The 15680-nt window shown below is 46.7% G+C and overlaps 1 protein-coding gene across 2 annotated transcripts in view; it reads left to right on the forward strand.

Moving 5' to 3' along the window:
- The window catches only part of LOC308588151 (opsin-5-like), a 72016-nt gene extending 59064 nt beyond the window's left edge, over positions 1-12952 (forward strand). Inside the window, exons 5-6 of one of the 2 annotated variants that reach the window (XM_081196480.1) lie at positions 7515-7843; positions 11187-12951. In XM_081196480.1, the coding sequence (XP_081052606.1) occupies positions 7515-7843; positions 11187-11774 (917 nt within the window). In that variant the 3' untranslated portion in view covers positions 11775-12951. Of the gene's footprint in view, positions 1-7514; positions 7844-11186 lie in introns of both variants that reach the window. The other variant, XM_081196479.1, reaches the window with a different exon arrangement.
- Positions 12953-15680: the final 2728 nt, after the last annotated feature.

Consider the following 15680-nt stretch of genomic DNA (forward strand, 5'->3'; position numbering starts at 1 on the left):
CTTGAAAATCGGGACACTTGGAGGGTATGCCATTTATAGATTCCCCACCTCCCCACTATACATTGAAGCACATGGGCTTTGTGTGCAGCCAACACGGAGCTCAAGGGACATCTCTTCTTATTTGGACAGATTACTGGAGAAGGTGGAAGAAAGATAAAGGCTACCTTTAGCTACTAAGCTTCAGCCAACAAGCAGCTCTGCCTCCCCTCTGCGATTACGGCTTCTGTTTTCCCAAGGACTATGGAACACAGTTCCACCGCCTCACAATCTTATCTTTCCTCTAATGCACTACTGCATTTCCCCACTAGGAAACGACTAATCTCAGCATATCTTTAATTGCCTGGTTTCAAAGAAATGTTAGCCTTGCATATGTCTGAAGGTTGTTGTTGTTGTTTTTTAAATTAAGCCTTTAGAAGATCAGAGAGTTTAGGATTTAAGCAAGGGAGCGCACAGAAAAATCCAGCTTGCCTAGCACAAACTGTCTTTTAGAGGAGGGGAATTCTGATAAGACAAACATTTTATTTTACATAAAAAAATAATAAGTTGCCCTTCTGCCACTTTGCATCTCAGTATGCAAATCTTTCTCCATTTTTTTTAAAGTGTTTTTACCAAATGTACAAATGGAACTTTAATGTCAAACATGAGCAGTAAAAATGACTGAAAGGAAAATAATATGAAATATATGGACCGCTTTTATGTCCCTTGGCTAGCGGTCTTCACCCTAGTATAATTTCCAGCCCATTCCTTTGCTATATTTAACTTCTACTCTTTACTACTAGTCCTCACCGTTGCTCAGTTTGGAAGCCTTACCAATTTCCTGCAGGTAATTTATTACAACTTAAGCTTTCACTTTGTCCAACGCTGCATCTCATGAAAAATGGAAGAGCTGGATTAACACTGTTTCTAGCTACACTCCTGCATGGGGCCTTGCATGGCAAGGGGAGTTTCCTTACCACAGCAGCATTCATCAAATTCCCACTTGCCCTGTTCACAGCCTGCGGTAAAGGTAAAGGTACCCCTGACCATTAGGTCCAGTCGTGACCGACTCTGGGGTTGCGGCGCTCATCTCGCTTTATTGGCCGAGGGAGCCGGCGTACAGCTTCCGGGTCATGTGGCCAGCATGACTAAGCCGCTTCTGGCGAACCAGAGCAGCGCACGGAAACGCCGTTTACCTTCCCGCCGGAGTGGTACCTATTTATCTACTTGCACTTTGACATGCTTTCGAACTGCTAGGTTGGCAGGAGCAGGAACTGAGCAATGGGAGCTCACCCCGTTGCAGGGATTCGAACCGCCAACCTTCTGATCAGCAAGTCCTAGGCTCTGTTTAACCCACAGCGCCACCCGCGTCCCTTCACTGCCTGCAGAGGTATCTCCAAACTTCTGTTACCTGGTTCCTTTGGGTTTTCCATTGGAGAAACATAACAAACTGGTCTAGAACCAATATAGCAGGGATGGGGAACCTGTGGACCTCCAGATGTGGTTGGAACCCAACTCCAATGAACCCCAGGCAGAACAGCCAATGGCCAGGGATGATGGGAATTGAAGTCCACCCCCACCCAATATAGGATTGTAGTGCATGCACACACACACATTACACAAGTGTGTAGTATATATTAAGTGTGTATGTATTAGGGATGTGGAGGGGTTTTTTGTTTTGTTTGCTTTTTAATTAGAAACCCATGTATTCTAATTTCAAGCCAATGCACCAACCAAAACACAACTCTCCTTAGAAATTCACTAAATTTCTCCTAATTTTGCAATGCAGTATGTGAGCCAACCAATGCGTATGCAAATGCACATACAGTCATACCTCGGGTTGAATATGCTTCAGGATGAGTGTTTTTGGGTTGCACTCTGCGGCGACCCGGAAGTAACGGATTTTGCTACTCGTGCATGTGCAGACGCTCAAAATGACATCACGCGCTTGCACGGAAATAGATGCGCAGATGTGGGCTGCTTTCGCTTCAGGATGCGAACGGGGCTCCAGAACGTACCAGAGGTACCACTGTATCAGGAGAAAGTGTACAGAAAGATGCATACGTTAGTGGAAAATAATGTATCAATTTTATGTGTACTAGGGGGAACTTGCTTGCAAAAATGTGTATATTACTCAAAATTGCATATGGGAATGTGTGCGAGGGATTCAACTTTGTGCCAAGGCAGTCGTTCCATCGGAGCAACTATTCAGGCTTGTCAGATGGAACCATCTCCCTTGTCCTCATCTGCCTTGTGTGCTGTTCTGGAGTTTCTCCTGACACCCCTCAAGCCTATTTCAGGGGCTGCACAGGGGGATAGAGATTCCTGTTGCCCACATGGAAGTCCTTGTACAGGGCTCCGCTGATACGACTCGTTAACTGAAGCCTGTCCTGTGTTTTTTTTTTGGGGGGGGGGGAATTGCACTGAAATGCTGATGAAGTTTCACAAGTTGCTGCTGAAATGTGGAGAACTGAATTTAAGAGCGTGTGTGTCTGTTCATGCACACTTGTCTGTACTAGAACATCCCATGCATTCCACCCCATGTAACACTGGTGTTTGCAGCGCTGTTTCTCTTCCGCTGCAGTTCATCTTCCACCAAAAGCGATGTCATTCGGCTCGCTGGTTGGCAAAACGATGTGACCTGAGTATTTTTCACATAATTTGTGGCGTAAAATATGCAATTACATTGTCGTTGTGTTATTCCACCCCGTTCATTCCAATGCAAAGGAAAAGCAATGCAAACAAAGCAGGAGAATAACACAATCAATTGCATAACATTTGCGGACTGAAAGCAGCAGCAAGTACCGATCTCATTCGTGGGATTGCTTTCTGCTCCAGACACAGGATGAATAAGTGATAGGAAGGTAGGTAGGTAGGTAGGTAGGTAGGTAGGTAGGTAGGTAGGTCGGTCGATTGCTGGTAGATAGATGATAGATGGTAGATAGATAGATGATGATAGATAGAGATAGATAGAAGATAGATAGATAGATAGATAGATAGATAGATAGATAGATAGATAGATAGATGATAGATAGATAGATAGATAGATGATAGATAGATGATAGATAGATAGATAGATAGATAGATAGATAGATAGATAGATGATAGATAGATAGATGATAGATAGATAGATAGGTGATAGATGATAGATAGATAGATAGGTGATAGATGATAGATAGATAGATGATAGATAGAGAGATAGACAGATGATAGATGACAGATAGATAGCAGCACAGATATGTCTAGATTGTGGAGTGACCAGGAAAAGCTCTCTTTTCCAGCATCTACATACCCTAAAGCTGCTTCTGCTGCTTCTGCTCTAGTATCAAAGGGAAGCAAATGCGAATTTGATCAATGGGCTGCTGATCTGTCCCCACACGGCAACTTGACTCCAAGTAGTCCATTTACTGCTTCTGATTATGGCACGGATAAAAGCATGTCTGAAGGAAGGACAGATGTTTCCTTGTTAACAAGGGCAGCATCAATATGGTGTGCATTGCTTTGTGAGGCAGGCGTTGATGTGTCTGTATGATCGCTCATCTCGAAGCAAATGGGAGTTACTCTTGCATACTGAGAGGATAATACAGCCCTCACATCTGAAGCTTTCTATCAGACCTGACATTAAAGGTAATGTGTTGAAAGGGCTTCTGAAAATATTTGCCAGTGCAGCTCTGCATGCGCGTGTAAATATGCAGTTTCGTGCTCAAAGGGCTATTTGTCAGGCGGTTTGCTGTGGCTTTTCTGCAAAAAAAAAAAAAAAAAAAAAAGAAGGAGGGAGGGAGGGAGGGAGGGCAACAAATGCAAATAGTGGTGCCCCCACCCCACCCCGCTCTATTTTCTCCCAGCAGTTCTTTGGAAAAGGTCATTCGGAGCCAACATAAATCTCAGGGCTTCAAATGTAAATCTTTTCCCCTCAGCAGAACGTTCGTTATCGTTTCCCCGAGATCAATTCTCCGAGAAACAAAAACGGAAAATAATAGTTATTTCAAATAATGGCCCTAACTGAGAATGGGAAGGTGGAAACAACTCCTAAGAGGATAGGGCTGCTAACACCTCTTCCGCCACCCCCCAACCCAAATAATCCTTGATAACTAAGGATAGTCATATAATAGCCATAAAGGTGAAGGTAAAGGGACCCCTGACCATTAGGTCCAGTCGTGGCCGACTCTGGGGTTGTGGCGCTCATCTCGCTTTATTGGCCAAGGGAGCCAGCGTACAGCTTCTGGGTCATGTGGCCAGCATGACTAAGCCACTTCTGGCGAACCAGAGCTGTGCACAGAAATGCCGTTTACCTTCCCGCCGGAGCGGTACCTGTTTATCTACTTGCACTTTGTCGTGCTTTTGAACTGCTAGGTTGGCAGGAGCAGCGACTGAGCAACGGAAGCTCACCCTGTCGCGGTGATTCGAACCGCCGACCTTTTCATTGGCAAGTCCTAGGCTCTGTGGTTTAACCAACAGCGCCACCCGCATCCCATAATAGCCATAGTCACTCCCAATAAGGGAGTGGGTGGGTTCAACCAAGACGTTGGGCACATGACACAAACCACTTCTTGGGTGCAAGCAGCCTAATCTCAAACAGTATTTTTTTGGGGGTGGGGAGAGATCTAAATGTGAGTTTGCCCTAAGAACAGGCAATTGGTAGCCAAGGGCTTGGGATGATTCCTAGTGCACCACTGGTTCCAAAACAACCCCTTATTATATTCTCTAGGCTAACGTTTACCAACCTGGTGCATTCCAGATGTTTGGGACACCACTTCACTACGGTTATGGTGGAAACGGTGGACACCAGGTTGGCAAGGCTTGTCTTTGATATTTGGCCTGAGACCTGGTCTGTAGATTCAGCAGGAGCTGATAGAGGCCCTGAGGTGGTAGAACCTGTAGCATCCTAGAATCATAGAGTTGGAAGAGCCCGTGTGGGCCCTTTATGTGCAACCTTCTGCAATGCAGGAATCTTTTGACCAGCGAGGGGCTCGGACCCACAACGCTGAGAGTTTCATGCTCTACCGAGGGTCAGACTAAAGGTGAGGGTGCCATTTTAAAGCCACCCCACCCCACAAAAAAGGCAACCTGCATTTTTTTTAAAAAAGGCAGATCCGACACTTGAAGAACAATTTTTTCTCTTAAACTCCTGGTTACTATACTATTGTCCTACTTGCAAGCAAGCAATACACACACAGAGAGAGGAAGCATTTAAAAATGGAATCCCCACCCCAACCCGTAGTCTTAACTAGTACATTCCATTCTTTCCCCCACCTCAAGGAATTCTACCACCTCCTTCCCATCTGTTCAACAGTTTATTTATTCCATTTTCACAACTTTCCCCTAACAGTTAAATTCCACGTTATATTCTCTGGGACTGTAATGGAATACAGTGCAAGTTTTAAACTGCCCCCCCTTATTACAGTCATACCTCGGGTTACAGCTGCTTCAGGTTGCGTTTTTTCGGGTTGCGGACCGCCAAAACACGGAAGAACTGGAATGGGTTACTTTTGGGTTTTGGCGGTCACGCATGCGCAGAAGCGCTAAATCGCGCTTTGCGCATGTGCAGAAGCGCCGAATCGCAACCCACGCATGCGCAGTTGCGGGTTGTGAATGCTGCGGGTTGTGAAAGTGCATCCCGCACGGATCATGTTTGCAACCTGAGCATCCACTGTATTATTATTATTTGAAATTTTAATTGTATTATTACTGATGTGTTTGGCATCCTGAGCTCCTTGGAAGAAGGTGAGGCAAATAAATCCAACAAAAAATAATAAATAAGTGTGGGAGCGGCCACACTCAATCTTGGCCACACCCATCAGAGTCACGCAGCCCATGGAGTATTGGCCAAGGGTGGCCTTGGGTCAAGAAAGTTTAGCCACCGCTGTTCTGCAGGCTGATCTGAACCTCTGCCCAGAGCCTGTGCATGTACAGCCTTATGTGTAGAGTTACTGCCCTCCCACATTTCAATGGCTTCCTCCCATATTATAACCACAGGTACAATTTAAGGTCCAACAATGAACACCTTGGAGGAAGTCATGTTTGATTGATTTGCCCTTCCTACCTGCAACAATCTGCAACCTTCAAATGACTTCTGAAGCTCACAGGTCTCAACCACGTCGGTGTAATACACGAAGTTGCTCTTTAAAAGTTACCCTATTGTTAGCCAGGGAAATAAAAGTGCTGGACCTTAATCTATCGTTGGCTGAGCACCTTCAAGGTCTTCTTTCTCCTTTGTTCTGGATAATGAAACCAGTGGCCTTCTTTTGTGACATTTGTTCAGCAAAATCAAACTTCTGTAGGGCATGATTCATATACCTACTTTGTTATCTCTGAATCTCACCTCCCCCCACCCTAAGATCAAGGATAACCAAACTTCCAACAATTGCAGGGAGAGCCATAGCAGAGGATATGCTTTGCATGCCAAAAATCCCAGGTTCAATCCATGGCACCTCCAGGTAGGGCTGGAAAAGACTCCAGATGACAGCCACTGCCGGTCAGTGTAGATGTGGGGCACCTGTTGCCTTCCAGATGTGTCATGGATTGGTTGGACACAGAGGAATGGTGGAAGGAACCAGCTGGAGAGCTGCCAAGGGAAGAAGGCTCAGAGCCAGGAAAGACGACAATGAGTGGTCAGAGGATGCAGCGGGAGAAGACTGGGAGGAGGCAAAGCAGGGAGTTGAAGAGGTAACAGGGCTTCGTGAGCAGGGAGATTCTGTGTCAGAGGGAAGTCCAGAATCAGGAGAGGAGGGAGGCCAAGAGGCAGAGATAAGTCAGGCTGGTGAAGAAGCCAGGGTGTCCCCCTCCTGCTGCAACTAGCTCCCCTCCGTGCTGGTCTCCCAGAACCAGGAGAGGCATGAAGTGGGAGGAGCAAAGGCTGAGTCTCAGATTGCTTGGGGAAAACCCTAGAGAGGAGGAGACTTAGGCAGCTGTTGGAAGGCAGGGACTTTTAGGCGCCACCCAGTGAACCAGTTCTGGCACAAGAGGCTTAATGACAGCCAGGTTTCAATCCATATTTTAGATGGCTAGTTCCATTTGCACTCACCTTGCTTCTGAATTCCAGGCCCCATCTGTACTAAGCATGTTTCCTGCTTGGCAGGGGGTTGGACTCAATGGCCCTTGTGGTCTATTCCAACTCTATGATTCTATGATTTAAACCAGTGCCATGCCACTTTAAACAGTCATGGCTTTCCCCACAAATCCTTGGGAACTGTAGTTTGTTAAGGGTGCTTAACAAAGGAGGCTCTTAGTCATCTTGCAGAGTGACAGTTCCCAGAACGGCTTAACAACCAATCGGCTCCTGGAACTGTTGCTCTGAGAGAGGAGCAGGCGTTTCTTAACAACTCTCAGTTCCCTCAGCAAACTACAAGTCCCAGGGTCCTTTTGGGAAGCCCTGGCTGTTTGAAGTGGTATGGTGCTGCTTCAAATGTATAGTGCAGATGGGGGGGGGGAGCACATTATCTCAGCAGTATCATTTTTGAAAGAACGAAAACCTCCTGTCAGGGGAAGTTCTGAGCAGACGGGTTCTCACTTTCTGTCTCTCTCGTTTGTCCTTATAGGCAATAAGTTCTCTCCCGCATGTGCCGGGGCACTGCTATCTTGTGTCTGGGTTTACGCCCTCATCTTTGCCGTGGCCCCTCTGGCCAACTGGGGCAGCTATGGGCCAGAGCCCTACGGGACAGCTTGCTGCATCAAGTGGAAAGTGTCCACCAGAGAAACGAAGTTCTACATCGGGGCCCTCTTTGTCTTCTGCTACATCATCCCTTGCCTCCTGATCCTCATCTCTTACTCCCTCATCCTTTGGACTGTGAAAGTGTCCCGAAGAGCTGTCAGGCAGCATATGTCCCCGCGGACCAAAGCCAACAGCGTCCACACTCTGATCGTTAAGGTAAGAGAACTAGATTGGGAACAAAGGCATAGGTGGGCACATTATTGTTATAACCATCACCATGTGTAAGTGTAACCTTCAAGTTTTTTCCTGACGTCTTAAAACTCCCTTGTGCTGGGGTCGCCAGTGTGACGCCAGCCAGCACCTCCTGCAGTGCCTCTGAATGGTCTCAGTAAATACCATGTCGAAAATCCACAGGGCATGAGAAACTGCTTTCTCTTTCCAATCAGTGCCTGTTTCTTTCTCTCTCTCTCTTTTTTTGGAAATAATTTTTATTTGATTTTACAAATACAAAGTTATAAAAATCCAACCATATATCCATATACAGAGATTACTCCGAATCTCACGACTTCCCCTCACCCCCTCCATGGGGTCCCATTTTGAACATTTGCAACTGCATATTTTTCCATATGCTAACTTTTATATCAATCCATACGGTCCATGGTATTTGTTATATCAAAATCCTGCCAACGTTTCCATCTGCTTACAGTGGTCTCCTAAATAACTTGCAAGTTTTTCCCATTCTTTTTTAAAGTTTTTGACCTCTTGGTTCCTGAGTTTTCCAGCCAGTTTTGCCAAGCTGATGGACTATGCCGAAATGGCAGCCAGTGCCTGTTTCATACCCACCAACAACTTGAGTGCCAAAACCAGGACGCACACCTTCCCATCTGAGCTCCTGCATGAGTCATGTGACCTGCGCAAGATGTGCTTTTTCAGGGCCGTGCTCACAAAAATGCACATTTTGGGGAGCTCTGTGAGATTGCGGCCCCCCAAAAAACACTTTTTTCCAGGTGAAATTGCACAAGATCTTGGCACCCAAAATGGCCGCCGTGCTCTTGTGTGAGAAAACGGATTGTCCCCCTTTTTTTGTGGGACACTTGTGGGTTATGCTGTTTGTGCTGGCTCAGGCTACATTCACACCAAACATTTTAAAACACCGGCTTCTCCTAAGGAATTCTGGGAGCTGCAGTTTGTTGAGGGTGCTAAGAGTTGCTAGGAGAACCCTGTTCTCCGCAGAGAAATGCAATCCCCAGAGCGGTTTAACAATCAAGAATTGTAGCATTTAGTTGGAGTCCACCCTGTGGCTTTCCAGATCTTGTTGGTCGGCCCCTGACCATGGACTGAGCTGGCTGGGGCTGATGGGAATTGAAGTCCAACACTTGGAGGTGCTCTAGGTTCACCATCCCTGGCCTAGAGTGCATAAACTTCCATATGGGCACATAATGTTTGGTGGCAGCCATTTGCTTGCTTCTAAATAGTGCACCTGATTTCCATGGCATCCTCACCACAAGTAGAAATGCAGCCTTTGGTCCTTACTTGTGCCGACAGTTTGTTCTTTCAGAACCCCTTGGGGACGAAGTATAACGAATCTCCAGCACAGAGTATTATTACTTTTTTCAAAAAAAAAAAAGTTTCACCCACACATATTTCCTGTATGCCATATGGTGGCGGGTGGGGGAGCAGGGGAGTGATACATGCTCTGGAGTGAGCAAAAGTAAAATATAACCGGGCTCTTCTATCACACCAGGATGATTTGCTCACTCATGTTGCACGGCTGTCTGTCACGACTTGACAACTTAATTTAACTGTGCATACACCTTACCCTCCTGATTTGCAAGCGTTTTGTCATCGGTAGATTAAGGGCTGCTTATCTGAAAAAGAAGAGGAGCTCCAGGGCTTGTTTATAATCCAGCCGAGTGCACTAACCAATTCACAGGTTCAGTTAATTAACTCATTAATTACAGACTAATGCAATTAATATACACATGCACAGAATATTATTTGCAGCCGCAATGTATAGCTTCTCATCAAAGGTGAGAGAGGTCGGTTTGCTGGCTTTCTTTTCTTTCTTTTTTTGAAGGCAGCTGGTGCTATTTGATGGTATCCTGCTTCTAAGGTGAGATAATTAAAAAGCAAACTAGTTTGTCATACACGAAGAAGGGTCGTAGCTCAGAGTTGGAACGTCTGCTATGCATGCAGAAATTCAATCCCTGGCTTCTCCAGGCAGGGCTGGGAATGTCCCCTGCCTAAAACCCTGGAGAGACCCTGCCAGTCAGTGTAGACAAGTACTGAGCTCCATGGATCAATGGCCTGACTCAGTAAAGGGCAACTTCCTATGTTCCTATTGGACTCAACTGGGTTGCTGGGTTCAAGGAGTTGATTTTCAAAATTATGTCCTTTCCTCTAGAAAGACACTGATCATGGCTTGCCCACACTGGATGGAGGCGACACTTAAAAAAGGAGAAACCCTGACTCCCCTCCTTCATCGTACTGATACTTGCATAATTCCCTTCCATGATACGGACTGCAGCAGATTAATCTCACACCACCACCTCCTTGGGCATATTACCTACCTAAAAACTGGATTAATCTGCATCCTTTCCGCGGGGGAAATGGGTGGGGGGGAATGCAGTTCTGTGAGGAAGTTATGAACGTTTAACAAAGAACTCTCAGCACTCTCATCAAACCACAGTTCCTTGAATTCTTCGCGGAAGCTGGGAAAATCCCATTCCTTTAAAATTACCGGTAAGTGCTCATCTGCACAGGAGTTTAACATGGATTCGAATCTGCTTGTGTCTCAAGGTTTGTTGTTGTTACATCCACATTATGTCCTCATCTAAGCAGGAGTCCGCCCTCCCTCCTCTCTGCTTAAATTTTAATTTTCCCAATCTGCAGATAAGCCTCTGTCTGCCTGGACATTATTTGCCCTCACAATGTGTTCCTTGGTGGGCTGCTTGCTCTATATTTTGCGGAGCTGGGTGAAGTATACATTTTGGTTTTAAATGGTTTTGTGTCTGATATAAGTTTGGAGTGCAGTTCTCTGTGCGTGTGTTGTGAGCTGCAGAGCTTTGTACTGATTCATCGCAATATCTGCAGATCTTACGGTAACTCCTTACCAATATGCCATGACGCTCCACATGCAGAGCCAGATTAATACATGTGCTGCAAATGGTGTATGAGCATACCGGAGTCAAATTTGACAGTGGAAGAGCCATGGAGTCTTGGCATGGGGGAAAGTGCCTGTAGGCTGTTCTACCATTTTTAAATTGGTTGTTGTTATGTACCGAAGTTCTCACCCTGGGCCAGCAGGGGGATACTGTAGAGTTTTCACTCAGGTCCACATATGCAAATAAGGGATTGAAAGTGACGTTCAGTGATTGGATAGTTACAGAAAGTGGTTACTGTTGCGTTTTAGTGGAGCTCTATATAAGCAGGCTGGCTGAACCCTTCAGTTCAGTTCAGTTCTGTTCTGGCCTGTGAATAAACAAGAGCTGTTTGAAGAATCACTGTGTCGTCTGATATGTTCACCCACAACTTAACAGTTGTCCTCTCTCTCTTCCAGCTTAGTGTTTCTGTGTGCATTGGATTTCTTGCTGCGTGGACCCCCTACGCTATTGTTGCCATGTGGTCAGCATTTGGCGACGCCAGCCAGGTGCCCGTCTTGGCCTTTGCCCTCTCTGCTGTGTTTGCCAAGTCTTCGGCAACCTACAACCCTCTGGTTTATCTGTTCTTCAAGCCCAACTTCCAGAAGTTCCTTTCCAAGGACTTGTCCCTGTTGCAAGCTGTCTGCGCCGTCTTCTGCTGCAGCCGGCCAAGGGTTATCACCCTCCAGTCCTTCCACACCCGAGATGGCCGGGCTTCCATGAAGTTCTCCACCGCTTTTACCGACCACCGTGGATCCTGCAGGAACTGCACGGACACTTTTGAATGTTTCAGTAACTATCCCCGGTGCTACAGGCTCTCTCCAAAGTCGGACACGACCGCCAAGGCCAAGCCGCTGGCGATCCTGGCAGACGGAACGACTTGCCGGCCAAGTCTGAAGAGAACCGTGCAGGTCATGGTGCTCGTGACGAGGAAGAAGACTGGGATGGGGACTAGGAGTGTGGCTGGGGATGTTCTTCCTTCAAATATTGTCAGAGATCTTATGTGAGCGAGGGTTCGAAGGCAGGGGGAGCCCCTTTCTGCCTAGACCAATCAGGAATGTTTGGTTGCCATTTCAAAATCCATTTTCTTCTCCATATGTATAGTTGTTTCCAAAGTGTGCTTTGCAGGCTAGGAAATACTGCAAATCTTACACCAGCATTCCTCGCCCCTCTCAGAATTCCCCTCCATTGTTTCTTTAAACAGCTGCAATTTTGTGCCAACAATTTTGCACCTGTTTCCCGCCCCCCCAAAAAAGATCAATAATGCAGAGCCAAAAAAAAATAAAAATCCTGCCTCTTTATAGGTTCCATTTGGCATTTGAGATGTCACAGTGCCACTACAGGCAACTCCCCACTTGCGCAAGATGTCCTTGTGCATAACTGTGCATGCGCACATCTCTTTAGACTCTGGGGAGGGTTTCCTCATTAGGCAGAGGCACAATGGGGCTTTTGTTGAGGCTGCTCAGCTGACACGCAGCAGTTCAGCTGACCTCACACATCAGCTGTTAGGCGGGGAGTCTGAGCAGCCTCAACAAAGCCCCGCTGTCCCTCTGGCTCCTGTGGAGACCCTCCCTGGAACCTGAAGAGGACATCTTCTTTGAGGTCTCAGGAGGGTCTCCTCACAAGCCCGCAAGAACTCTCCAGGGGGCTCCCCACAACACACATTTCACTTATGTACACGGAGCCCCAGAACATAACCCCTGTGTAAGTGGGGAGTCACCTGTATTGATGTGAGGCATAAATCTGAGTTTTGGTTCCACACCTGTGCAGTCTGCAGCATGCTAACGTTCACTTGCACAGCTAACGTTCAGGTCAATCCAAGCAGTTGCTATTGGAGGCAGGTACAATTAACCGCTCGCATAATTGGACTGTAAAAGATTAATCCAATCGAGCTGCGTCAGCTGCAGCTCAAATGCAGAGGATCAGATCATCAGAGGTGTGCAAGGCCATGTGGACAGGTTGAACCAACCTGTTCAGCCAACCCATGCCTTCGGAACGGCAGGCAGGTGCAATGGCTCGTACAGCCATGTTGTTCATGTCTACAGTGGTGTCACCGTTAGGTTCTCCTCTGCACCACAGTTCTCCTTTTAAAAGTTCATCCTGATCCAGCTGCAGGTGCAGACATAGCCCGTACTCATCTAATTCCCTACAGCAGGGAACCTGAGGCCCTTCAGATGTTTTGGACTGCAACTCCCATCATCCCCTGCTGGCACAGGGGCTGATGGGAGTTGTAGTCCAAAACATCTGAAGGGCCTCTAGTTGACGAAGACTGTCCTGCAACATCTTTCTTTCCCTCTCTCTCTGTTGTTACGCACACTTTCATGGTTAATTTTTATAAGAAAAACAACTGAAGGAACACAACTCTCTCTAAAGGCATTAGGGTGGGAAGCTAAGAAATCTGAGGTGCTATTCCAACCAACTTCTCACCCTGACTACTGTGGTCTCCATTCAGTTGTGGAAACACACAGCAAAGGTGCTTCGTTTCCCTCTCTTGCATCTGAGGGGGAATGACGATATCCCTCTACCTCACAGGAGAGGCTTGTTTAGTAGATGAAGCAACCTCATGTTTACAGTGCTTTGTACACGACAGCATTCAGTATTGCTTCATCTGATTTTCCGAGGCCATCAATACTGTAGAACACAACAACCGCTTGTGGCCCAGAAATAAAGGCTCGTTCTACATGGAAGAATTATGACCAATGGATATAGTCCACGCCCAAACAAGGCATAGAAGATACTGGACTCCAAGGACACAGCATCCTTTCTGGCCGGACTGCAGTCTGGGTTTCACGACGAGCTCGCCCAGTGTTTTTGCCGTCGTTTTAACAATAAAAGAAGGCAGGACATTCCCAACAACTGAGGGGCCAGAGGTGAGAAAAATCGTTTTCAGTGACAAGGCCGTTTGCCCCCCCTCAGTGAGTCAATGAGAGCAATCCCGTCAATTTCAGCCTGGCACAAATGAACAAACCTAACCTCAAAGGAAAACCACCACAGCTATCAAACTAGCTAGGACTCTTTTGGAAGCGGTCATTGTGGCAAGAGACAAAGGCAAGAGACTGCTAACAACCTAGAATGTTCTCTCTGGCTAGCGCACGGCGATGCCTTGCTCCTCAGGCTCCATCTGGTGAAAAGGTACAGTTGGGCCAACAGAGATACGGTACAGTGGTGCCCCGCAAGATGAAATTAATTCGTTCCGCAATTTTTGTCGTCTAGCGAATTTTTCGTCTTGCGAAGCACGAAATCCCATAGGAATGCATTGAAAATCAATTAATGCGTTCCTATGGTCAAAAAAAGTCGAAACAAAGCCAAATTTGGTACAACAACAGTTTATTAACTGCTCTTTAAAGTCACACATACTGTAAAGAGCAGTTCAAAAATTGAAGGGAAAATAAATTAATTTTATAAACAAAACATGTCTTTGTTTTTAGACAAAGGAAACAAAGCCGCGAGACGTTTTCGTCTTGCGAAGCAAGCCCATAGGGAAATTTCGTCTTGCGAGGCAAATTGAAAACGGAAAAACCTTTCGTCTAGCGAGTTTTTTGTATTGCGAGGCATTCGTCTTGCGAGGTACCACTGTATTGAGAATCAGATTCTTTTTTACAAATAAATAAATAAATAAATGCAGAGCAGCTCTTTCAAAAACAACATTATGCTTTAAATAAGAGGGTGCACACACGAAGAGCTGCAAACCTCAACACTTCCCTTCCTTTGACAGGGGAAAAAGATGGGCTGCGTGGTCAGCAGAGTTGTTCCACATCTGCAGTGTGGATTAGCACCAACCCATGAAAATTAGCACAGCAATTCTGTCCATGGAAATAGAAAGGCATTCAGGCAATTTCACAGGAAGCAGCAGCTTTAAGCCAATTCAGGCTATTTATCTGTTTGGCCACCCAAACTGGCCGCAGGTCTCTGAAGCAGAGGTTGAGGAGCCCTCGAGGTATTGATGGACTACAACTCCCATAATCCTCAGACCCTGGTGAAGCTGGCTGGGCTGATGGGAGTTGAATTGCGGCAGCATTTGGAGGACCACAGGTTCCCCATCCCAACCCTTGCGCTAGTGTTTCCAGGTCTTTCCTTCACCTGCTACCAGATCCTTTGAAATGGAGGTGCCAGGGAGTCAACTTAGGCCCTTCTGCATGCAAACCATGCATTCTGCTGTGGCCCCTATGATTTGGTATTGACCTCTGAGTTGACAGTGGAAAAGGTCAGAGTACATCTGGGACAAGACAATGCTTTCAACCCAGCTCAAGAGCGGTCCATGGACCCAAGCTACTGCCCCAAACCCAGTGCCCATGATCCTTCCCCATAACATTATTGCAAACTCAAATTTGGTGGTTTTTGTGTGTTTTTTTCCCCTTTTGCTACTCCGCCCCCAATTACCATGGTTGTAATAAGCCTCCTCTGCAGTTTTTGCACATCTCATTTCATCCTCGCCATCTCAAGATTGCTTTGCAGTCAGCAATCCATCACATGTCCTGACATCTTTGCCGCAAGGTGGGTGGGCTTATTATCCTTCCCCATTTTGGGAAGGTGGGCGAGCAGAGTTTGCACAGGGAGATCCAGCAGTTTTCTCAGCATCGCTGCAATGAAGTCTGGGCCAGAGATGGGGGGGAAAGAAGCCAGAGCCTTCCAGGGGTCATTAGCTTGGGCTCGCCTCCCTGCCTCCCACCAGAACCAGAACCAGCACCCCGATGGCGAATGAGATGCTTGTTGCCACTGTGTGTCCTATCAATTGTCTGGTATCATTAGCAGCTGTGCTGCGCCACACGTGCAGCTTATCTGAGAGCCCTGGAGGGAGAATAAGGCACTTAGCGAAAAAAGCTGGGAAACAGTTTTGCTCCGTAGTGAGCCATAAGAGCAGAGTCTCTCCCACAGCCTAGGCGGCTGCCATACCACTTTACTCTATATTCCTT

Source organism: Podarcis bocagei, assembly GCF_964188305.1.
Source record: "Podarcis bocagei genome assembly, chromosome: 5".
Taxonomy (NCBI): domain Eukaryota; kingdom Metazoa; phylum Chordata; class Lepidosauria; order Squamata; family Lacertidae; genus Podarcis; species Podarcis bocagei.